General features: G+C 34.6%; 1 protein-coding gene across 1 annotated transcript; it reads left to right on the plus strand.

The window, feature by feature from the left end:
* Nucleotides 1-2,805: 2,805 nt before the first annotated feature.
* Nucleotides 2,806-25,625, plus strand: MYL1 (myosin light chain 1). Its single transcript, XM_060106346.1, is given in 7 exon segments — nt 2,806-2,939; nt 2,941-3,103; nt 15,333-15,360; nt 19,315-19,458; nt 21,761-21,934; nt 22,381-22,458; nt 25,597-25,625. Coding segments are annotated over 7 exon segments (750 nt in total).
* The last annotated feature ends 312 nt before the right edge of the window (nt 25,626-25,937 follow it).

Here is a 25,937-nt window from a genome sequence, read left to right on the forward strand (position 1 = left end):
AAAAAAATTACTTAGGATCGTAGTTGCAGATAGGCTCTAAATTCTTCTTTCTCTGCATATAATTTCTGTGTGTAACTAGTAACACCTAACAAAGTAACATATAGTGATATACTGTGTCCAACAGGAGTAACCATTTCAAAAAAGGCCTCAGTGCTATAAATTGTGTACACCTTTAGACTTTCCTTCTATAATATGCCTGGCCAAAACATAAAGATTGTTGACTAAGTAGGAATGAGATCTTACACCTCCTTTCTCTGAAGTTTCAGGGTGAATTAGTTTTACTTTTTTTAGTTCTTGGGCTTTTTAAATAAAATATTTATTTTAGGATAGTTGTAGATTTATAGAAAAGTTGAGGGGAGATCCCATGTACTCCACACCCAGTTTCCTCTATTCTTATCATCTTACTTTAATAGGGTACATTTGTCATAATTAATGAACCAATATTGATACACTAATATTAGCTAAAGTCCATGCTTTATTCAAATTTCCTTAGTTTCTGCCTAATGTCCCTTTTCTATTCTAGGATTCCAACTCGGATACCACATTTACTCGTCATGTTTCCCTAGGCTCCTCTAGGCTGTGAAAGTTTCTTAGACTTTCCTTGTTTTTGATAATCTTGACTATTTTTTAAAGTGCTCCTCAGGAATTTTGTAAAATGTCCCTCAATTTCAGTTTGGTGTTTTTCACATGATTAGACTATGTTGTGGGTTTTGAGGAGGAGCCTGTCAAACACCACCTCAGCCTCGTGGTCAAGGTTAATATCAAGAGTAATGTCATGTTGGTAGCATGTACCCTCGATAAGATATGAATGGCATTGTACCTTTGTGATTTCCACTTTTCAAGAAGAAAACTCTACACCAACATATTTTTCCTGTGAATTTATAAATCCATGATACATATTTCGTAACACAAAGGATTTAGACTTATAGTGAGATCAAGCCATTCCTCCCTTAATATGAAATAAAGTGTTCCAATTTCAAATCGTTTTGCTCAGAAGACATAAAGCTCTTTTACTTGTAAGCCTGTCATAGATATAAAGGGATGTCTGCACATGGAGCAAAGTATTAATATAGGCTGTGAGTTAAGGTTAGAGCATAGCCATCACTCAGTAATTCCTTTGATAATCCAAAGGAAAACAAACTGGTGGACAAATTTCTGCTATTTACAAAAACAGAGTTTCTATTATAAAACACGGCATTATTTTTTTAATTCTGATTATTTAAACTTGAGACAAGGAATATGCTTCGGTGAAATATGTTCTGATTCTCTTGACTGTCTTACATGTCAGAAATGAGTATCAGCAGCTAATTTAGGTAATGATTGAGCCCTTGATGTGGGGTAGCGTGGGGGAGGGAGCTAATAAAAAAGCTTCTCCTGAACCTATGTGGATAACATAATCCAGTAGATCAGGCCACCATGTGAGATCAGGCTAACTGCGGGTCCGTGGTGACTTAATGAATGATTGCTCATATGAGTCTTAATCCCTCTTAGCTATAATATATGGAGAGGAAGAGTGACCTTCCCCAAGTTGGGGAATGCTTTTATATCAGACCAAAAGAAAATGGCTAATAAATCTATAGCTTTAAACACAATTATATTCAACAATTAGAATATATAATGTGTGTTTACACATATACACTTATGTATGTATACTTTATATGTATAAGTAAACACACATATAATGTTTATATATTCTTATATATGTAATGTGTAAATATGCTCTTCTAAAATCCCAAACTTGCTACTGGGTTTTTTTGGTTTTGTTTTTGTTTGTTGGTTTTTTACTGATTAACGACTACTCAGTAATTATATATCTCACAAGTTAACAGAAGTGAGGGTGGTGCATTGGTTAATCACATGTTTCTTCATATGAGAGTCTAGTCTTGAAAACTGAGAAAGCCAAGGACAGAAAAGGAAAAACTTTCAAGTTACTCACCAAAATTTCCACCTACTGATAAAGTCCTCTTCTCTCTTTATCTCTCTGGCCACTTAGGTAAATTTAAAATTTTATCTTATCTCCCTAGTATGGATAAAAAATTTAGGTGATAAATAATTAGACTTAGTTCCATTTAGGAAGTAAAATGGATAAATATCTACTGTGATTGAAAGTTACTTAACTCTTAGAAAAAGTGTTTGGCAAGAGGGTAAATCTTCCTGTTATTTCCATCCCATTTGATATTTTTCATTATAGAAAAAGTTAAGTGACAGGAAGGAGTTTTTAATTATTTTTCTTAGCATACAATTCACCACAATTTAAGAGAGAGAGAGAGTCAGAGTTTGTACTCCCTAGAAGGAAAGCCACCTTAAGACTTAATGGGCTTTCCTTATACGTCTGCTTTTTATTTTTAAACACCACCACCTTTTTGCTGACAAACATTTTCTTGCAAATTATGGCAAGGGAGGAGGAGCATGAGCAAATAAGCTGTGTGAAAGCTGGTGATACTCCCTCTGCCAAAATTCCAAGTTGAAATCAAATCCTTCAGTAAAGTTTCTTAGGCATGGGGGGGGGGAAGTTTTACAACTTCAGCAGAACTGTCATTCTACCAAGAGAAAGGATCAGTCAATCTACTTTACTTTCACCAAAGGATCTGAATCTGGCTGGCTTTGTCATACTTCTTTCTCCTTTATACATGGAGGTAGAGGGAGGGGGGAAAAAAAGCACACGAGGAGTTAAAAAAATTGATGAAGCCCTGACCCTTTAGTTTCCATTTATAGTCTGAGCCGGAATGCCATCCCCCTGGACCAGCAAACTGTCCAATCCAGCCTCAAGTGTCAAGATGCTGTTAGGCACTAAGTGAAATATATATGCATGCCCTTATACCATTTAATGCTCTGGGTCCACCTTCAAGACACTGGTCTGTGGATCAGGCGAACCACCACTTCTCTTCCAAGAATCAGTCTGACAGGTTCTTTAGGAGGTTCTCCCTTTCTTTTTCTTTAACCCATCCTTTTAAACACAATGGCACCAAAGAAGGACGTGAAGAAACATGCTGCCGCTCCTGCCCCAGCCCCTGCACCTGCACCTGCACCTGCCCCAGCACCTGAACCTGCACCTGCACCTGCCCCACCCAAAGAAGCAAAGATTGACCTCTCTGCCATTAAGGTAATGAAAAGGGTGAACTGTTTGGTCACTGAAACATCTTTCAACAGTAGGGAACACTAGGAACTTTCAGAGGGGCATATTTTTCATTAAGAGGAATGGAATTACTAAGCAAACTGGTGGATTTGGGTAGAAGAGAATCTTGATTTAAAAAGTAAATGAACTGTAGCATATAATTTCACTAAAATTATTATGAGTATGGCATTATATTTGGAACCTGTATTTGCTCTACTTTTTGTTTTCTGTTTCCTTTTTTCCCTAAATTGTCAAAGTGCAACATGTATAATTTTACAAACATTTAAACCAGTGGGGTTTTTTTAAATAAAATCTCTATGGAAACTGGATCTCTTCCTTAAAGCTACATCAAAAGGAAAGTTTTAGTCCCTACTTGCTTCCAAAAGTTTAAAAACAGCTGATGACCCAGTGGTCCGAGATGTATTTATTTGACAGCTGCTTTATTTCATCTGAAAAAGAGATTTTTGCAATCCAATTCCCCCTCCAGCTTTGCTTAATATAATTTGATACCACACTAAATGATATCCCAGTGTAGACAACTACTCACTCAAGTGTTTCAGTGACTATAACTGTCATCTTGTTTATTTATATATACATTATTTAATTCAGAATGTGAGTTGCTTCTAAATGAAACTAACCCCCCCAAATATTGTAAAACTTGTTACTTATATGGCTTTGAGCTTATGTCTTTGAGCTCTTGCATACTGATCTTGAACTAAAGAGAATATGATTGATTTTCATGTCAACACTTTGCTGCGATCAAAGTTCTCCACTGCCAAAAGATTATCTGCTTTTGGAAGAATGACGCTATGGATGTGCCTGTTTCCTCTTGGCAAGGTGACCCATCAAATGTGCACCATCTCCTCATTCATTGGGCTCTGATTGGTCCGAATGACAGTTTGAAAATCTTCATCTAGGGAACCCTGCCTTATATGGAAAACTAGTGGGTGAAAGTGCCTAGGAGGTGATCATTTCACTTAAGCCCATAGTTCTGTACTTAATAAATCTGAATTTTGCTAACTTAATACTTGCTGACATTTAATATGCTGTTTACTTGCAACAGCCAAGCTAACCTATAAGTAAATAATTCATTGACTATTTTAGTATAACTGTAGATTCTTAAAAATATTCCTGACATAAATATTGAATCAGATCACCCTTAGATGTACATGATGATATTAAGTAAATATATTCCAAATTTTTATAGTATTCCAATTAAACATGAAATTTTATGTTTCAGAGTAGAAGTAGATCATGACAGACATTTTCTCTTGAGTTAGTAGGTAACTGAAGTCATATTTGGAAAATAGTTGGTCGTAGAATCTAATATTGGTCAGGAACTATTCTTAATTTATATCCACTTGGGAGAAAAAAATGAATGTCATATCTTCCAGTAAATGTTTTTCTGTCTTGAGGACTGCATGCATACAGTTCATTATGAGGAAATCAATTTTTTCATCTCCAGCAATACTAGTTAATATATCTTATAGATGCACACTGACTACATTATACAATAAGCATGATTATAGCCACTGCAATAATTCCAATTGCCTCTATTCTTTGACTCCCCATTTTACATTAACACTAGAGATATGAATCAGTGTCAAAGCTATTCCTCTTTATATTTACTGTGATTTATAAGACAATATCGTCCCTTTGTATCTGGGACTACAGCATTTGGAAAGGAAAAAAATGTGTCTTCTTAAGGAGAAAAAGAAGTATCCCACTAATGAAAAGAGGCATTAATTTTCTTCCCCAAGGAACAGAATAAGTAAATAAATAAAAATTTAGTTTGGCAGGTAAGAAGTCTCCAAGAAAAGACAAAAAATCACTTTTTAAATCCAAAAAATAAACTGATTGTTTCTTCATAGCAAAGAAGTGATGCTTTTCTGTATCTTGAAAACTGGTTTATCCTTTCATCTATATCTTGAATTAATGCTAGTGTGAACTAGTACAGCTAAGCAAAAGAAGGAAATACTCCTACAGAGTCTCTGTAATGATGGGATATGCTCCATCTTCACTATTTCATTGTAGAATGAAAGATGTGATGGATGTTGATAAGGGACACAAACCAAAAAGGGAGAAGTTAAATGAATCTAGAAGAAAAGATTATATTTCATTCAGAGAGCCCGTTCCTAATGGAAAGAGAACAAAGAAAAGAATTGAAGCATATTTTTGCAAAAGAATTTAAATGGCTTTAATGATATGCATTCAACAATATGAAATCAGTGCATATTTATAGATATTATAACATAGCCAAAGAATGTGATGCAACTTGAGAACCTTATAAAATCTAATTTCATCCCAATAGGTAAGAAGACTAATTAAAATGTGCATGAAAACATTTCATATTATGATGCTTTTAATCATGTAATGATATTTCTAGATATATTACCTCATATAAGTTATAAACTTTTTTCAAGCAGAGAAAATGAACTTTAAAGAAATTAATCGAGCTATTATATGTGTTCATTAACTTTCTGAAAACTCGATAAAGAACAAAACTTAATTGAATTTTACACTTTCTTTCATAAATCATATAAGATTAGAAATCTAGCTGTTCTTTACACTTTGAGTAGGGCTGAAGTTTAAGTGGAACTATTTTAGTGTAGTATTATAGTCATTACAATCATAGTATTTAAGCCCTCAATACTATCCCAGTTAATATCTATGTTTCATATTATAATATACTATGTTACTAGCCATATATGTGACTCTGCATAAACTCTGAACAATATGAATGAGTTTTATCAATTTTTTAAATGTGTTTTCCAACCTGATTTCCTTTATTGGTTATTTCTTTAGAACATTTCTTTGGTTGTTCTGACATAAAACCTTTTATATTTTCTGAGGGAATGTTTACCTGATGTCCTAGCCCCATGGATTTTCTATGAATATCTTTTTCAAAAACACAAATACTGCTGATATCTGAACATTAAAGCTACTGTCCTGGGTGGTTCTAAGCACTCTTTGCTTTCAGAGAGCTGATACTTCCAGCAACAATGCGCAGACTAAAGAACACTGCCTGACGGAATCACCAAGTGTGGGAAGTAAAACCCACCATAAGTTTAGTTTCAAGTACAAGCACAAGAATTAACACCTGTTGCCCAAAACTGCAACCAAATGAAATAACAAAAGTAAATAAGTATGAGATGACCACGTGCCTAGATTTTAAAAGATCTTCAATGTTTAAGCAAATTTTTTGCATGATGCATGCCTTAGCTGATATGTCAGGATTGCTCTGAAGTGATGGGACTTTGAATCATGTCTGTCATTGTGCTGCTTAAATTTTAATTCTCGTTGTATTCACCACTCAATCAGGTCATCCCTGACCAGGTACTGCGGGCGACATTACAAAAAGTGGTAAAGGTACAGAATGCATTGACAGAAACTCATCAAATAACAAATCTCACAGCAACAATTGACCATATGCTTGGGAAGATTTAAACTTTCAGGTAATAAGGTGGAAATATAGTATTCCCAATAAATACATCTACTTACTGATGAGTATTCAGTGGAGGCAAATATTATGTATTCATTGCAACACCTGACTTGTTCTTGTCCAGGTATAGGACCTTTTGTGTTAATCTATAAATTATTTTTTCTCATCTCTAACAAAGCTAATACAAACCCAGTCCTACTTAGAAAGATTGTTGGAAAAATCAAATGAGGTCATGGCTCATGAAAGGCTTTGAAAATTATAAAGCTTTTTGTAATATAGTAATCAATATTTATTATGAATTTACTCTGTGCCTTATTATCTTATTTAATGCACAAAACATTACACTAAGGTTGTTGTTAGCCTCATTTTGCAAGAAAAGAAGCTGAGCCTAAATGAGGTTCAACGTCAGGCCCATGATCAAATAACAAGTATGAGACAGAGCTAGGATATAACCTAGCAGGCCAAATCCAGAGTCAACTGTGTTAACCATATCCTAAACTACCTCCTGTTTATAAAGGGGAAGTTGCTGTTTCCAAGAATGTGAAAAGGAACCTTTTTTGCTCTTAAGGATATGAGGTTAAGAGTGGTCAATATAAGGGTGATTCTCCTATTGCCCTTCACCGCGCTTCAGTAGCCAGAAGAGGGGGTGAGAGGCACACATCAGAGCTAGTTCATCAAGACTTTTGACCTTGGCAGTTCATTACTGTTTTGTTTTCCTCAGCTTTCCCCTATCTTAGCACCTGTTGCTGACGGGTTAGGTGTTCTCATTTACAGATGGAAGGTGAGATATTCAGAAACTAGAAAGACTTTGCTCCAGTCACTTTGCTCCAGCTTCCTGTAAAAAGTTGTAAATGGAACATGGATGTTAAAAACGCTATTATGAGAGTAGACTGGTAGTTGCTAGGGTCGGGTGGGGATGGGAGAAAAGAGTGAAGGTGAACGGAGGGTACAAACTTGCAGTTATAAGATTAATAAGTTCTGGGATCTAAAATACAACATAGTGACTATAGTTAACAGTACCATATTGTATACTTGACAGTTGCTAAGAGAATAAATTTTAAAAGTTTTCACCACACACAAAAAAATATAACTGTGTAGTATGATGGTTATGTTAACCAACTAACCTTATTGTGGTAATCATTTCACATATCAAAATTATCATGTGTTAAATCATCATGTTGTACACCTTAAACTTATACAATATTATATGTAAATTATATCTCAATAAAGCTTGAAAAAAACTATACCAAAGTATTTTTTAATATTGTTAAATGTAGTGAAACTTATTGTATTTTTAAATAATTTTGCTTTTGTTTAATTGAACATACACGTATTTCAAACATGACCTCCAAATTTTTCCATCAGGTTAATATTCTAAGAATGGGATGGGTTTCTATTTTGTTTACAAATAAGTAGCATGATTTAAACTGGAAATCTCAACAAATATTCTTTGGAGTCATATATAGAAATATAATGCCACATGTATAATGTTTAAATCTTAACTAATCTGAGGAAAAGAAATAGAAGACATATAGTCAATTTCTAATTAGAAGGAATAAGTGAAGACATAAGTTGTTTCTAAGTTTTCTTTATATAATTTTAAGAGTTTGTCTTCTTTTACTCTGGCCTTTTAATACAGACTAATTTTTAATACAACTAAAATGTCAACCAATTGAGATATTCATCCATTTGTGGCATGATCATAACCTCAGAAGCAAACCAAAATTTATGTGAGATTATCACTAGGTATCAGTAACAAGTTTCCACTTTGAAACATCTACTCTGTAAAAGAAGAGAACAGGTGGAGTGGAGTGGGAAGATATTAAAGGGCATTCTGTAACTCTGTCTAAAATTATATTTTAAGTAATATGTAACTGGATAATGTCTTTGGAAAGTATAAGGTAGTTTGGAAAGGAATAGGTATGTTCACCAATTAATAGTGAATAGCACTTTTAATTCTAAAGATAATGAAATTTGTGCAAGACAAGGAGACCACAAAGTGACAGTGCCAAATTTAGCCTCTCGACATTTTAGTGCTGCAAATGAACCCCCTGGCAAGTTGTCTTTAGAAGCCTTTCCATAATTACCCGGCATTAAGCACCATCTGACTCATGGAAATTGTGGAAAGGATTATATTTAGTCTGCTGATACTACACTTTCTTCTGCTTCTCTTCATACTGGAATACTTTTTTTATGAAAATAAGATTTTCCGTAGTTTGTTTCTGCATCAACTTCTACGGTTTGTTTCTCCCCGCAAATCAGAACCTGGAGGGCAAAAACTGCAATATACTAGTAGTAATGGCTTCAGTTATATTGGCTAAAATGTAAATTATATGGATGATAAATCTTTGTTATTCTGATCATAAATTAATAATAGTGAGTTGAAGCCAGAGCAGAAAATTTTTCCTAAAGATAAAACCACATCTTATTCAACTTTATCTTCTTCCTTCCACTGTGGCAAGTGAGGTTCTTTGTACCTAGTAAGTACCCAATGATATACCATCTCCTGATATAAGTGAGATATAAAATACTCATCTGAACACAGTGTTATAAAATTTTATTTTGCTTAACTCCTCTTTATCTAAACTACTTCAAAATAATATCATTTACCAAATTTTTAGGCAACTTGCCCTTTTCCATTAAAAAAAAAGTGAGTTGCTGTAGATACTACTGACAAAAGGATGGAAAACTCACAACATTATAGAACCATAAGCAACCACAGAAATCATGCAGTTTAATATTTCATATTTGAGGAAGCTATAACCCCGATAAAAGAAGTTATTTAATCAAAAGACACATGATTTGTTACAGGAGAGCCAGAACAAAATTCTGAATACCTCAAACCCCATCTAAGTCTCTTTCCACCATATCAAAGACCTGAAATCACCAAAACAGTAATATCAATATTCATATATCCCTGTTGTCACAAACAGAACTTCTACTCCAGATATGGAGGAAAAAGCAGATACTTATAATTTCTTAAAACACATACACAAAGCATTTTTCAAAGCATTTTTCACAAATGCTTTTATTTTAAAAATAAAAAGAGGAAGGAAAGAATGTAAACACCACTTGGATTTTTTAATTAAATTGCATACAAACAAATGCACAAAGTAAAACAGGTGCAACTCTCACGGGAAAGCTGATGAGAAATCCAAAGTAGTATAGACTTAGGTCATATTTTTACATTTTTATTAAAATTCACTTAAACCTCTTTGTTAATTCCTGTAGGTCTAAACTGTATTATTTTAATAATTCAGCCTTTGCTCTAATGTGACTGAATTCAGTTGACTAGTCTAGGCATCCTAAGCATAGAATTACTCATTTCCTCTTCTATTCAGATCAGTTTATCCAATATAACCATCTATTCTCTCTTATATTAGACAACCTGGGCTGCTACTGTATTCTCATTGATCTTAATTTCTCCTTTTTATACCATATTAGAGTCACCAGCCTAAATATATCCTTTGTTGAAATAAAAAAATGCAATAAAAATATCTATTTCCTTTAAATTAAGTAAATTGTTCTGAAGCACAAAACTCTCAGAGTTCCAAAATAGTACTTCTGCTAGCCTTTTACAATGATTCCTCATAACTCTAAGACTGGAGTGAAAATTATTAAGTTTTTGTTAGGGTTTGCATACATCCAGGTCTTTGTTCTCCCTGCCAGGCATTAAATCAAAGAACATGCAGCAATGTTTTCTTGATTGAAAACTGGCCCTGGTTAGATTAAGGTCTTTACTTAGCCTCACCAGTCATTAGCCCTATTGTAATATCTAGCAGTGATGATGAAGTTTTTTAAAGACTGTAGTCTATGTTCCTTCCTAGGGCATTAGCCCTCAGTATTCAACATCACATATCTTCCAGATCGTCTTTAATTACAGCTCTTCTTGTTATGCTAAAGCTTAAGATACATCAATTCCAGAGCCTGTTTAATTAAATGCATTTTAATATTTTTCTATAAATCAAGTCCTTCTATATACCAGAAATTTTATCTTATCTTTAATCAGTTAACCAAACCTCATGATTACTATTAGAAAAATACTTCACAAAGTGAAAAATAATCTGAAAACATTGCAGTAAAAATCTTTTTTAGTACCAGTACCTTGTTGATTACTACTTACCTAAATCCAATACTAAATAGTACATAAATCGTAAAAATGTGGAAGGTAGTTATTTTACCAACAGTCTAAGATAAGTATTTAGGCTAAAATGGAAACACCCTTTAAAAAAACAAATTGGGGGCTGGCAAATTAGAAGTCCTGATCATAACATTTATATAAAATCTAAGGAAAGATTCTGGAAATATAAAGGTATATACATCAATAACTTAAAATGAGCATGCCTACTATATGCATGGCAGTTCTAGGTGCTGGAGATACAGCCCCAAAGGAGAATGTGTGCCCCTACTCTAGAATGTAAGCTCTTTGAAGGAACTGACAAGGTCCATTCTCTCAAGGAAGATAATATCCTATGGACCTAGAGTCTGTCATACAGAGTGAAGTAAGTCAGAAAAACAAATACTGTATGCTAACACATATATATGGAATCTAAAAAACAAAAACAAAAAAAAAAAGAAAAAAACTGGTTCTGAAGAACCTAGGGGCAGGACTGGAATAAAGACGCAGAAGTAGAGAATGGACTTGAGGACACAGGGAGGGGGAAGGGTAAGCTGGGACAAAGTGAGAGAGTGGCATGGACATATATACACTACCAAATGTAAAACAGATAGCTAGTGGGAAGCAGCCTCATGGCACAGGGAGATGAGCTCGGTGCTTTGTGACCACCTAGAGGGGTGGGATAGGGAGGGTGGGAGGGAGACGCAAGAGGGAGGAGATATGGGGATATATATATATGTATAGCTGATTCACTCTGTTATACAGCAGAAACTAACACACCATTGTAAAGCAATTATACTCCAAAAAAGATGTTAAATAAATAAATAAATAAAATTTTAATAAATCTTCAGAAAAAAATAAAATTAAAATTAAAAATTTTTTAAAAGATAATATCCTAGAGGAGGAGACTTGTTTGAAGGAGGAACTTACTATACATCTGTTCTAAAGATTTTAATTTAATTAAAATTCTGCTGAGCATATAATATAGGCAAGGTATTTTATAGAGTTATGGGGGATACAATCTAAGTATAAGGCAGGGGTAGCATTCCAGGAGGGAGAGGCTCACACTTGGGTTCACATCATGGACCAAGGGAAATGGTCTCCAGTAACAGCCTGTGCTTCCCAAAAGTTTACAGTCAGGAAGGTTAAAATATATTTCAGTGGCAGAAAGGAGCTAGGCAAATAGAAAAGGTTCTTTCAAGGGCTTTGAAGGATAGTTAATTTCTAAGAAGCAGAAATAACAGGAGAACATTCCAGATAGAAGAGACTTAAATCTAATTTTCAAAACAAACCAAATGATGACATAGCAAACTGAGTCCAAAATCAGCTGACATTTTGTATTCATATCACGCCTTTCTTCAAAGGGTTGATTACTTCATCATTATAACACCCAGGAAGAGATACAAGAGAATGTTTTGGCCATTTGTAAAAGTGTACCAGAGAATAAACAGCATCTCCCACTTATTCTATGGGCATAATATCTAGGTCTTCTAACTTTTAAACTATAGTTTATTGTCTAGACTAGACTAAACTGTAGCCTTCTCTACCATTGTCAATAGCTTGCTTACATGTTTACTTTGATCCTCAGTAAACACAAAAAAATCTACACTCTCATTCTCTATGTGATAAAGATACAGATGAAAACTAGAGTGAAATAGTTTAACTGCCTCCATTCTATTGTAAAAAATAATAAACCTTTACATAATAGGCAAGTGGTTATGAATAACTTATTTATAATGTAAATACAGCTATTAAAATGACTTTCCAGTTTACTTGACAGATTTGACACAAATTGATTGTATTTTATATGTATTCAAGGACACATTTTTCTGTCTGAAAAAAAATGAAAATGAGCATTATGTAGGTTATATGATGGGATGGGCATTATGTAAGACAGCTTTGATGAATTTGTTTTGTATTATCTATAGTTATTAATTCTACCAAAGATATATGCTGGTGCTCAATACTGATCATAGGGCAATTCAAATTTAATGACACAATACCTAAATACAAGAGTAAAACACAAAGAAACATGGTCTGCTCTAATGGCTTTAATTTTTGCATCAGAAATCATGAGACTCCAAATTACACAACTATCAAAGGTGACAAATTTCTACCTTTGTCCCTCCCTTTCATTTTCCCCTAATGATTCAAAGGATTTAAATGTTTTCTATTAACTTCCATTTCCCAACAACCTCTCAAAATGTCAATCTATTCATGAAGATATGTTTACCTGGCTACTAATATTTTTTAAGTTATATTTTCAATTCTAATTTTGGGACTCAGACTCCATGAGATCTTTTTCACTACTTACAAACTTTGGACAAAAAATGATATGCATTTAAGTGCTGATTTCTTTCCAAATGGCATGGGGAAAAGCTGCAAAGTATACATCTGTCTAGCAGAGGGAGATTATCCTTTTTGTGACCATTCCCTTAAAAATAGTTGCTGAAACAATACTTAAATTAGAATTTATCTCTAACATTCTTTGTCTTTGAGCTGCTTTAAATATGTAGAAAACTGATAAACATGTCTGAACTTTAGTTCTGACTAGACTTGTCACTTCTCAGTACCATTCTAGGAAGGGAGTTGTCCCCTATTTTCAGGTAAGCTGTCATGAAAACTTACTACCAGCCAATCCCATGGATACCTTTAAAATTCGAAAGTACAACTTTGCATTTCACAACACCTGCTTTGTATTCTTTTGGTTCTCAGTCTGGTGACTGAGTCATAAAATGTTTGACATGGCAGAAAGGGAATAAGCACATTCTGGTAAGAACATAAGGAACATTTTTAAATTTTAAAAGAACATGTACAGAATGAGAGAAAAAGAACACAAAATGGTCCATCAGCTTTCCCTCCTAGAAGAACTTCATAAATTAAAAAAATATGACTAGTCAGCCACCATAAAGATAACAGGTAGGGAAGCAAATACCCAGCCCTAATGTAAGAAAACTGAGGGAGACTGCTGAAAATGGAGATTAAAACAATTCCTGGCTTAGATAAACTCTATACTCCTGAGAATACAATGTACAAGGAGTGGTCTTTAATTGGAGATTTCACAAACTGACCAGATTTTCACTTGGGCAGACCCAAGAAACACACAAAATGTATGTACCCCTTTCAAGTCCTCTGAACTTTACCACAAGGGACAGAGCTGCAGAGAGTGTTCCTTCTATATCAGTTGCCATTTGAAACCCCAAACCAGTCCCATCCAGAAAGTTCCATTTATACCAAAACTGCTGACTTGAAGTTTGCAAAGTCCATAATTCACCGAGAAGGGATCAGCTGTAGTCTTTAGAGAAATTCTAAGCTCCTCTGCCACTGAACAAATAGGAAGCTTCTTAAAGGAAGACGCTCAAGAAAACATCTTAGGGATAAAGACCATAAAAGTACTGATAGGCATGGGCCTCACCATGGCTGTCCACTCTTAGGTTCTGATTTCCTAAAAATAGACCTCAGGGTACAGATCCCTCTTTCCCTTTGCCCTAAGAAAGCTAAAAAACTCTCCTAGGGGAGTGGCTACTTCTCTCTGAAACCTGATGCTAGCTGTGAGGTCACAGCTTCTCCAGAAATAAAAGGCAGCCTGGCAAGGGAGGTCCCCACTCAGGGATTGGAGCAGCCCTCAACTCACTCTTCAGCTTCGCCGCTATTTGCAGCCCAGAAGCTCCATCATGGTGGGTCCTGTGAGAAAACTACTTGTAATTTATAGACAGATATAGACAGTAGATAGGAATAAAATTGAGGAGAGAACATATTCAGTGTGTGTGTAGAATCTACTTTTGGTTTTTATTAAGGTGGGTTGAGGATAGGAGAGATTAATTCAAGGTATTATGCCAACTGGAAAAATATGTCTTACTCCCAAAAACAGTACTTTGTGCTTCACCAACTTTCTATATCACATAAGGTTTATTATATCTAAATTTAGGGAAAACCCTGCAACTATAGCAAAATACTATACCTTAAAAAAAATCCAATGATGCTGATAACTAAAATTAAATAAACTACTTCCCATGCATTGGGTAAAAATATACTGGTTAAATAGAAGAAAGACTTCAAATGACCTTTTTAATGCAGTGTGTCTGTATTAGACATATGTTAAATACACCGTAGGTTATTATATTATTCCAGAAAGAATTTGATTTAGCATTTGTTAAATCATTGACTCATGGATTAAGATATAGAAAGATGTTCCCTAACTATCTTTTGCAATAGCTTTTTATTTTTCCTAGATTCAAAAGTATCCTACGGCAACCTTCTTATTCTATGACACCTACATAGCTTCCTAAAAATCTCAGAGCAGACAGCACTCTCTTCTGTCAATGCATTTGAAAGAGTACTAGTTGTTTCTTTCTTTCTTCCTCTCTCTCGCCATTGCAGTCCTTCAGTGCTGACCAGATTGCTGGTAAGTGAATTGAGCTTCTCTATTCCAGAGGTAGGCAGAGCACCTCTTAGTCTCTGAAATATCACTCATCTCCAAGACGTGTTACTGCATGGCTCAACCTCTTAGTATCCAAGCTATGCCTGAACTCTGAAAAGTAGGCGTACTTTTTCAGCTTACTTTGAAGACTACTCAGGGAATGAGCTTGGATACATTTAAAAATCAGGACATTTTTGTTTGGTTAAAATATTCTTTGTGGTTAATTTCTTTCTAACAGATCGAGTTCTCTCAGCAACAGCAGGAAGGTAAGTTTAAACGATATAATGTGTGCACACTCATAAAGATGGCATGTGAGAAAACCAACTCTCTTGAGGTGAGATTAGCTCTTTCTGATTATCCCCACTGATGTTGTCACTCTAAATATAAATGCTCTCAATCACTCTAAACATAAATTCTCTCAACATGAACCCTTCACGTATAATCAGTAATCAAAAGTTTAGGCAAACTAAAGCTAAACACCACAAAATAATTTCTTGTATTCACTGATTTCTAAATAGAACCAATTTGATACAGTAGGTAATACCATACATATACCCCCCAAAAATATGTGGATTTTGGATGGCTAATTTGTTAATCAAATCCCTAAAGAGTGATTTGGCAGGTCTAAATTATTCAATTTAGAAAACAAAATTGATTCTAAAACTGCCCAATTACCAAATACACATAATTTCAGTGGGCACCATAGTGAGTTGAGAGAAATAGCAGGTGAAGTGGATATAGAAAAAATGTGCATTCAGAGAAAAAGAGGGGGAAATAATTTATCAAAAAACTGTGGAAGGAGCCTTAGCCATCTCCTGGTCCATCTTTAGAGATGCAGGACAGGCTCCCAGAGAGGTGTTGAGACTGACTCAAAGATCCAAAGAATTAATGATAGGGTCAAAATCTAATATTACTTTAAATTAATTAGATATTTATTTCATAGAAACAGTTTCTAACTAGAAGACTTCAAATTCTGGAGATTCAAAAGAATATGAATAGTTGCCCTAAGACTTCCACTTTTTCTTCTTCAGGTCTTTGGATCCAAGAGATCCTATGCCCTAAGACTCTTGTTGTTTCACTGTAAAGTGTAGGGCAGAAGGTCTTATGAAGTAAAAGAGTCACATATTTAAATAAACTGAGACAAAAATACAGCTATAGAAGGGATGGAAGAAAATTTTAGTTATACAATATTGTATAAATTGGATATTGGTCATAATGATAAGTATGTATATATGTTATGATTTATAATATATAAATAATTGTGATAATACTCATAGGTATATAATTATAATTATACTCAGTTCTTTATCTAAAGGATTCAACATTTTTCAGCCTGTTTCAGTGTCTGGAATATCTCATGTTTGGAAATCAGTTAAGAAAAAAAAGGATATTTGCTATAGTACAGACTCATATATATCTACATCATGGTTAATGCCCTCATGTAGACAAATTAGATGATCTGATGACTCAGAACCCATGATCATTTGAAATTATACTACAAAGGACTAATTTTTCTTATTGAAAACAGTTGGTAATTCTACTCTAATTTGTTTGATTTTTAATTTTAACTAATGATGCTGCTACATTATCTGCTACTGTACCCAAGTCCTCTTAAATATCTAATTTATGTGTCATTATGACTGCCAAACTATGGTAGAACCAAGCAACAGAAGACTTAAAAACCCTTTCAGAGACAGAGGACTTGGTGTTGAACATTAACCATATTACTCCATATGTAAAATAGGTTTTAGATATAGAGGTTCAGTGAACATCAGTGTTGTGGACTGGTTTTCTCCTGTGCCAGGAAAACAAATGTAAGCATTTTAAATTAAAAAGAAATATTATATTTTAAGAAATAAATAAAGACATACTTTGTTTGCTTCCTTCTTCAATGATCAGAGTTTTTCTCATGGCTGCTCTACTTGAATGTATCACAAGTTTGGGGTAAAGAAAAAAACACTAGAAAATTATAGCATTCTAAAGGTGTAAGTCCTGTGCTGTCCAGTAGAGTTGCCACTAGCCACATGTGGCTATTTAAATTTAACCTGTAATTAAGTAAAAATAAATGCATTTAAAAGTCTACTTTCTCCTTTGCACTAGTCATATTTTAGTGCTCAAGAGCCACAGGTGGTAGGTAACTACTACCCTTTTGGGCAGCCCAGATACAGAACATTTCAATCATCACAAAATGCCCTAGAACAGTGTTGTTCTAGACTAGGGGCTGGCAATTTTTTTCTTAGAGAGCTAAATAGTAAATATGTTAGGCTTTGTTGGCAGAACAGTCTCTGTAAAAACAACTCAGTTCTGTCATTGAGGCATGAAAACAGCCATAGACAATACATAAATGAATGGGCATGTCTGTATTCCAATAAAACTTTATTTACAAAAACAGGCAGCCAGCCCGTAGGCAGTCATTTGCTAACCCATGTTTTAGACTCTTCAAGAGAATAACTAAGCCTTAAAAATCTGGTGTAGGAAGAGCAATATTTTTCTGGCCTTGGCCTTTAAATCAACAAAAGGGTTCATGTCAGAGAGATTCTATTACAGCTCATAAAACCCAATTTCTACATCAAGATCTGACCAGGGTAATAGTGAGCCCACTGAGCAATCTGCATGAAAGCCTGGAGCCAGTAATAAGAATAGTTCAGTTTCACATGTCCCATAGAAAGATAAAATATAATATTTGACTAATGACCCCACAGTGCCTGCCGCCTGTCTTTTAGGTTGGGGAAATGATCTATGATGTCAACTTGCATAGAATTTGAGAAGGAAATTTCAGCAAAGAATGATAACATGATCTATAGTTGATTGTTAACATAATGTCTGGTGCAATCTTAGATTAGGGGATGAAGGGATAGTTAAATAGGATGTTTTGCTGAGTAACCTATCTAGATAGCATCTCTTGATCTGAGACCACTAATGGACTAAAAAGAATGTTTTCACCTCTACCAGTTCATTCACAAATGGGTTTTTGGGTGTTGCTGGTATTAACTCCAACAAGTTGCCATCAGTACTTTTAGGTTCTCCAGAAAATTTAATTTAGTTAAGTTTCAAAAGTTCAATTAAAATATCTTTACTTGCCCCTAAATCCATAGTAGCATTTCTTTCTGTCTTTTTGGTGTATACTTCTTAATTCTTTGTTAATGTAATCTTGAAAGGCAAAACCAATTCTATCAAAGGAGAATGACAAAATTTAGGGAAAGTAAACAATAGAGTGATTGTGATAAAAATAGACAACGCTTTTAAAATATGTGCTTACATACACACATGAATACAAGTAAAACTAGGGAAATCTGAGTAAAATAGATGGAGTCTATCAATGTGAATATTCTGGTTGTGATAGTGTACTATAATCCTGTAAAATGGTACTATTGGGGGAAACTAGACAGAGTATTTAAGAGATCTCTTTGTATTTTTTCTTAAAATTGCATGTGAATCTATACTTATCTGCATAAAATTTTAATTTAAAACGTTTAATTTAATTTAATTATAAAGCTAATACAGCAACATGTTATCATATGTTATTATATGAAAAAAGAGTAAAGTTTAAAGTGATCACCATAGCAATAGATTCAAACAAATAATTCTCCTTCAGAATCAGTTACACTAGAAGCCTATTAGAGTCATACACTGAAGTGGTTAAATGACACTATAGAACTTAGAAATTGGCCACATCTACTTTTCCTGAAAAATGAAGTTACTCCTAAAGAAAACTAGTTAAGAGAAGAGCCTAGGAAATTTGTACCTCAAGAGCAGGTTTTTCTGTATAAGTTAAGAAGTTTGGTTTAACCTCACATGACACAACCCCGACTGAAAATTTGTTTTCTTGAAATTTTATTAACATTGTTAATTACATGAGGGATTTTATGAGGAATTCTTAAGATTTCTCAAGGCCTCAGAATTTCTTAACCCAGTCCTGTGTCCAAGGCAGATGAAGGAGATATGAATAAATATGACTAGCAGTTTCAATTTCCATATCTGATGAATAAGAACATATGACTTGAAATTGGAAATCCTTCTTTAAAACAGACCCAAAAAGAAATGTCCAAAGGGAGCTGTCAGTTGAGCTTAGAAAAGGGAGAGTCCAAAGATAAAAACTTAAGTGACTGGCAAAAGCTGTGAAGTAGAGGAGAGTTTGAACTGGATCCCTGATGAAGTTTGGATTAATTTATAGGTCTGAAGTAGAAAAAAAGCATCCTAATGTTTCTTGCTTCTTTCAGAATTCAAGGAGGCATTTCTCCTATATGACAAAAAAGGCGATAACAAGATCACCTTAAACCAGGTTGGTGATGTCCTTCGGGCTCTGGGCACAAATCCCACCAATGCAGAGGTCAAGGCGGTTCTGGGAAACCCCAGCAAGGAAGGTAAACGCATGTTTTTCCAAGAAGTTGGGAAGTGTGTGTGTGTGTGTGTGTGTGTGTGTATGTGTGTGTGTGTGTTTATGTAAGAGAGAGAGATTTATAGAGAAATAAGTTCCACAGAATAGGGTTTAATTTACTTTTTATGGTAAGTGTGCCTCTTGGCCATCTAGAGTCTTAGTTTTTACCCTCATAAAATAAGTTAACCTTCCTTTGAAAATTTGTAAGCATGATATAATTTCATGTTAGTGAAAGGAAATGATATCTAATGCTAACATCATCATCATCACCATGTTATCTAAACATACCCTACAGTACTTCCCTGGTGGTCCAGTGGTTAAGACTGCACGTTTCCAATGCAGGGGAAATGGGTTCGATCCCTGGTCGGGGAACTAAGATCCCATATGCCTGCCACGGGGTGTGGCCAAAAAAAAAAAACCATCTTAAAGGAAACTCAGCTTTCTAATTTAAGAACACACAGATGACACCTTAATAAAACTATTTTCTGTTTCCAAGAACTGTAGAAAGACTTAAAAACCTAAGCCAAAATCTGCATTCAGTCCCCCAAGGTAAATCCTAAGGCAAAAGTCAGTGAGATACATAAGAGGCAAAATTGAAGAAGTCATTGCTGGATACAGTAATCCAGTCATTAGTCTGGAACATGGAAATTTTTTCCAATCCCATGATTCATGGCAAGTATAATAGTCTATTGAAAAATATCACTCTGAACAAAAAAAAAGGAGACAAAACTGAAGTTTTTTCAAGTAGATATTTGGGCTATTTATCTTTGCCATAAGGAAAATAAGGAGGGGAAAGCAAATAATCTTTTTTTTTCCAGAAAAGACCATTTTTCTTTATTACAAAAGAAAAAAAAATTTGATTTCAAAAAAACCTACCTCTAAATCAGTCTGCAGGAATTTTCCTCAAACTTCATTTTCTTCAGAGGAAAATGTCCAAGTAAATCATGCAAAAAGTAGCTGGGAGCATGAGATAAAGGAAGAGTGTAATAAGCCAAATTCATTTTTAAATGCCATTTTCTAACTTATCAAACATTCACCTTTAATGGAATTATTAGGTAAATGTTCATTTTTTCAGCATTCAAATTTAATCTTCTTAATATTACTCAATGTACTAGATTTCTACACTATAAGGAAAGACTGGTGAATGGGAATTTTGATTTTAGGGGTACATAACTTTATCCATTTGTATACATCTGGATAGTCTGTTTATACTTTTGCTGTGAATACTGTTCATCTTGTCAGAAGATACTAAAAAAATTCCTATCATCTCCAGGCCTCTAAAACTGCAGAGAAATCAGGAGATCGCAAAGTATTTAACACACACACTCTCCTCACAGGCTTCTTTTCTGAATTACTTAAAATTTAAAGAAATTGAAGGCTCTACAAAAGCTCAGACAAAAGTGGAATATATATTAAATTTCAGTTAGGTTTTGCTACATTTATATGTTAATGGATTTGTTATGAGTATATTTCTATATTGCTTCCCTAGTGTTTATAGAAAATATTAAATTGACAATACTAATAAAATCAGTAGCTAACACTGACTAAGCACTCAGTTTGTCCCAGATATTGTAATAGACTTTGCATGTATTATCTCATTTAATGCTCACACTACCACTACAAGGTATCTCTTTTGAGAGATGAAGAAGTTGAGGCACAAAGAAGTTAAGAAACTTGCCCATGGGGCTTCCCTGGTGGCACAGTGGTTAAGAATCCTCCTGCCAATGCAGGGGACACAGGTTCAAGCCCTGCTCCAGGAAGATCCCACGTGTTGCGGAGCAACCAAGCCAGTGCGCCACAACTTAAGCCTGTGCTCTAGAGTCCGTGAGCCACAAATACTGAGCCCCCGTGATGCAACTACTGAAGCTCCCATGCCTAGAGCCCATGCTCTGCAACAAAAGAAGCCACTGGGATGAGAAGCCCACATACCACACGAAGAGTAGTCCCCGCTCACTGCAACTAGAGAAAGCCCATACACAGCAACCGAAGACCCAAGGCAGCCAAAAATAAATAAATTAAATAAATAAAGAGCTCACTTAATAAAAAGAAACTTGCCCATGATCACACAGTTGTAAATGGTGGGCTGGGGATAAAAGCCTAAGCACTAGGACTCCAGAGCTCATGCTATTTTCTATTACAAACATTTTGTCATCAGTCATTTACCAACTGAAATTTAAGCTGTATGAAGATTTTTTAGATGATCTAGAATGAACTCTCAAGCTTAATTTGTGACTCAGAGATGGCATTTAATGATAGATAATAACTCTCCAAATTGCAATTTCTTCCAGAGATGAATGCCAAGAAAATTGAGTTTGAACAATTTCTGCCCATGTTGCAATCTATTTCCAACAACAAGGACCAGGGCACCTATGAAGACTTTGTTGAGGGTCTGCGTGTCTTTGACAAGGAAGGCAATGGCACCGTTATGGGTGCTGAACTTCGTCATGTACTAGCTACACTAGGTAAGAAATATTCATTTCAGTGGACTTAATAGGACAGAATATATAGGAAAGAGCATGACTTAGGGCAATCATGTTATAACCAAAATAAGTAGGGGGAAAGACTACAAAGGGAAAATGAAAAAGATAGTCAAAAGTTAATGACCATATCAATTAGCCTCAATGTCAATGAGTTTATTTTGGGGAAATGATAAATTATTGGTAGTGAATAAGTAATGTGCAGCATTGTAGTTCTTACAGGATAGAGTTTGGATGATCAGGTATAGTGTGCATTTAAGTCATTTATTCAAAAAAATTTATTGATAACCTTCCAGTTAGAGAACAGGAAGGACTTGGTTTCTATCCTCCAAGAGGTTATAGTCTCCAGGAGTCCAAAACTGATCACTTACAGTGGAATTTTGAAAATATTCTCTGGTTTTCTTTTTGAAGAAAGAGTTTTGTTTCATCAGGTGAAAAGATGAAAGAGGAAGAAGTGGAAGCCCTGATGAAAGGTCAAGAAGACTCAAATGGCTGCATCAACTATGAAGGTACAATCTCACATGCTCTGGTGGTTACAGCAAATCTGAACTGATTGGGTTGACGATGGACAACCTTTTTTTTTTTTTTTTTTTTGTGGTACGCGGGCCTCTCACTGTTGTGGCCTCTCCCGTTGCGGAGCACAGGCTCCGGACGCGCAGGCTCAGCGGCCATGGCTCACAGGCCCAGCCGCTCCGCGGCATGTAGGATCTTCCCGGACCAGGGCACGAACTCGTGGCCCCTGCATCGGCAGGCGGACTCTCAAGCACTGCACCACCAGGGAAGCCCAGACGATGGACAACTTTTGAGCTTAAAATAACTTATACTCTCTACCTCTCTTATTCAATAAGAGAACATACAAATGTTACTTATTATTGATCAGTTATATAATAACTCTAAAAAGATATCTTGTAAGGACCTGACTATATACATAAGATTTACTCCAGTGGGTTTTAACATTCCTGTGCATTATTATACAGGTTAAAATGTGTTTTCACTTTTATCTTTTCTTGTTAGATCTTCACAACATCTCTGTAAGATGGGGTTTGTGTCAGAATAAATTTTAATATTAAATGCTAATATTCTTTAATATTACAGTTGGAGAGATCTCAAAATCCTTTACAGCAAGCAGTTATGAAAATGAGGAATCCGAAGGCCAAAGATGTTTAGCTATTTAGTGAAGGTCACATCATTAATGGCAAAGCTGGTGCTAAAATTTAGTTCTCCTTTTCTAATGTTCTTGCTTAAATGAAATTTATCTCATAGTGGCCAATTATCTATTTCCTGCCACCAATTTTTTTTAACGTCTTTATTGGAGTATAATTGCTTTACAATGGTGTGTTAGTTTCTGCTTTATAACAAAGTCTATCAGCTATACATATACATATATCCCCATATCTCCTCCCTCTTGTGTCTCCCTCTCACCCTCCCTATCCCACCCCTCTAGGTGGTCACAAAGCACTGAACTGATCTCCCTGTGCTATGCGGCTGCTTCCCACTAGCTATCTATTTTACATTTGGTAGTGTATATATGTCCATGCTATTCTCTCACTTTGTCCCAGCTTACCCTTCCCACTCCCCGTGTCCTCAAGTCCATTCTCTATGTCTGCGTCTTTATTCCTGTCCTGCCCCTAGGTTCTTCAGAACCTTTTTTTTTTTTACGATTCCATATATATGTGTTAGCATATGGTATTTGTTTTTCTCTTTCTGACTTACTTCACTCTGTATGACAGACCCTAAGTCCATTCATCTCACTACAAATAACTCAATTTCGCTTCTTTTTATGGCTGAGTAATATTCCACTGTATATATGTGCCACATCTTCTTTATCCTTTCATCTGTTGAAGTACACTTAGGTTGCTTCCATGTCCTGGCTATTGTAAATAGAGCTGCAATGAACATTGTGGTACGTCTTTCTGCCACCAATTTATAGCAGCTTCACCCAGAGGGTCTGAAAAGCAACACACCACACAAAATAAAGATGCAAGATAAAGTTGTATGATATAACTTGTAAATTTAAAATTTTGCAGCAAAATAGAAAAAATTATCCAACCCCCCAAAAAACTAATCTAACCACATCTCAGTAAAGCTATGTTGATAGCTTTGATGTCAACATGGACTTATAAAGTCTAACAACTTGGAAAAAAGTAAGACAAGAAAAGCAGAGGGGAGAAGAGGGGAGGGAAGAGAAGTGGAAAGGAGAGAAAAAAAGAGAACAGGACAAAAGAAAAAACTAAGCCAAGCATATCTTCACTGACAACCATGGTTGAACTTTACTTTTTTCCTATAAACTATGTTTTACATTCAGTTACTGCCATAAGTACATTAGATAAAAGAAGAATCATTCAATAAATATTGTTTGGACAAGGGTATAGTCATTTAGAAAATAAAGGCAGATCTCGATCTCCTACTAGGATAAATTTCACACAAGTCAAACATTTGAATGTAAAAGCTAAAAGTATAAAACCCATGGAAAATTATTTATAACTTTTGGAATGGGAAGGCATTTCCAACACTGATACACAAAACCCAGAAGGTATTACAAATTTCAATAAATTCAACCACATTATTTTTTTTATCTAAGTGGCAAAAGCCACCAGAAACAAAGTCAAAAGACAAATAGCAAACCAGAAAAAAAAAATTTGCAATCAACATTAGAAAGAGTTCATTTGCCTAATTTTTAAAAAGTTACAAATTAATAAAAAGACCACAACCCAATAGAAAAATTAACAAGTACATGAATAGACAATTCATAGAAAAGGGAATAAAAATATATATGAATGTAGTATGCTGAACTTCACTAATAATAAAAGAAATGCAGATTAACACTACACTTAGATATACTGATTGCCAAAATTAAAAGTTTAACCACACTTTAGGTTGAGGACAGTGTATGGAAACAGGTGATCTCATGCATTCTTGTTGGGAATATAAATCATTAAAATCCCTATGTGGTGATGTGGTATTAATTATTAATTCTAGCAAATCTACTTCAAGGGATGTAGTCTTCAGACATACTTGCACTCAAGTAAAATGAGTGATATATGATTATTCATATTCATTATTATGTTGCTTGCAATAGCCAAATATTTGAACAACTTAATGTCCATCAATGTACAATGTATCGAATAGATTTTGGTACATCTCCACAGTGAAATTCCCTACAGACCTAAAAAAAGAACAAGGACACCCTTATTTATGGTTATGGTAATATCTCTAAGATACATTAGGAAGTGAGAAAAGCAAGTGCAAAAGAGTTTGTAGAACATGCCACCATTTGTGTAAAAAAGATTTTTAGAAACATATATTTGTATTTTCTTATACATGCATAATAGCTCTACCAACTTAGTTATAAAGAGAGGAACTAGATAGCTGGGAGACAGTGGTGAAGAACATTTTTTTTAATAAACTCTTTCATACTTTCAAGAAAAAATTTTAACCATGTGAACATAACACATAATCAAAAAGTTAAACTTACAAAATCAGGGGAAAAGCCATAAATCCAGTATTAAGAATAGTGAGCTATACAGAGTTTAAATAAACTCTAGAGTTATAACTAGGAATAATTAGAATTGAGTTAACTTACTATACTGCTCTCTTATTAAATTTGACTGTTTTCTAACTCTAAACTGTCTGTATTATCCCTACAGCTTTTGTCAAGCACATCATGTCTGTCTAAATGGAGCTTTCAAGGTATCTATCTGTTTCCTTTTTAATATATAAAGGTTTCTCAATATTGTATTTTTTTAATGTAACAGCCTCACTTATATGGTGTAGATATAATTAGTATTGCTTCTTAATGAAGAGTTATTTATATTAACCAGAACACATTAATATAATTAATATTAATGAGTTATTTATATTAACCCATCTCCTTGATATGGGTTATTTAGAAATACAGCATTTTTTAAAAGTGTACAAGCAAAAACTTCTGAGGTTTTTGCTTTCATGTAGAGATCCTATCTTTGTCTGTACTATAATTAAGCAGTGG

This window comes from Mesoplodon densirostris, chromosome 8, assembly GCF_025265405.1.
Source record: "Mesoplodon densirostris isolate mMesDen1 chromosome 8, mMesDen1 primary haplotype, whole genome shotgun sequence".
Taxonomy (NCBI): domain Eukaryota; kingdom Metazoa; phylum Chordata; class Mammalia; order Artiodactyla; family Ziphiidae; genus Mesoplodon; species Mesoplodon densirostris.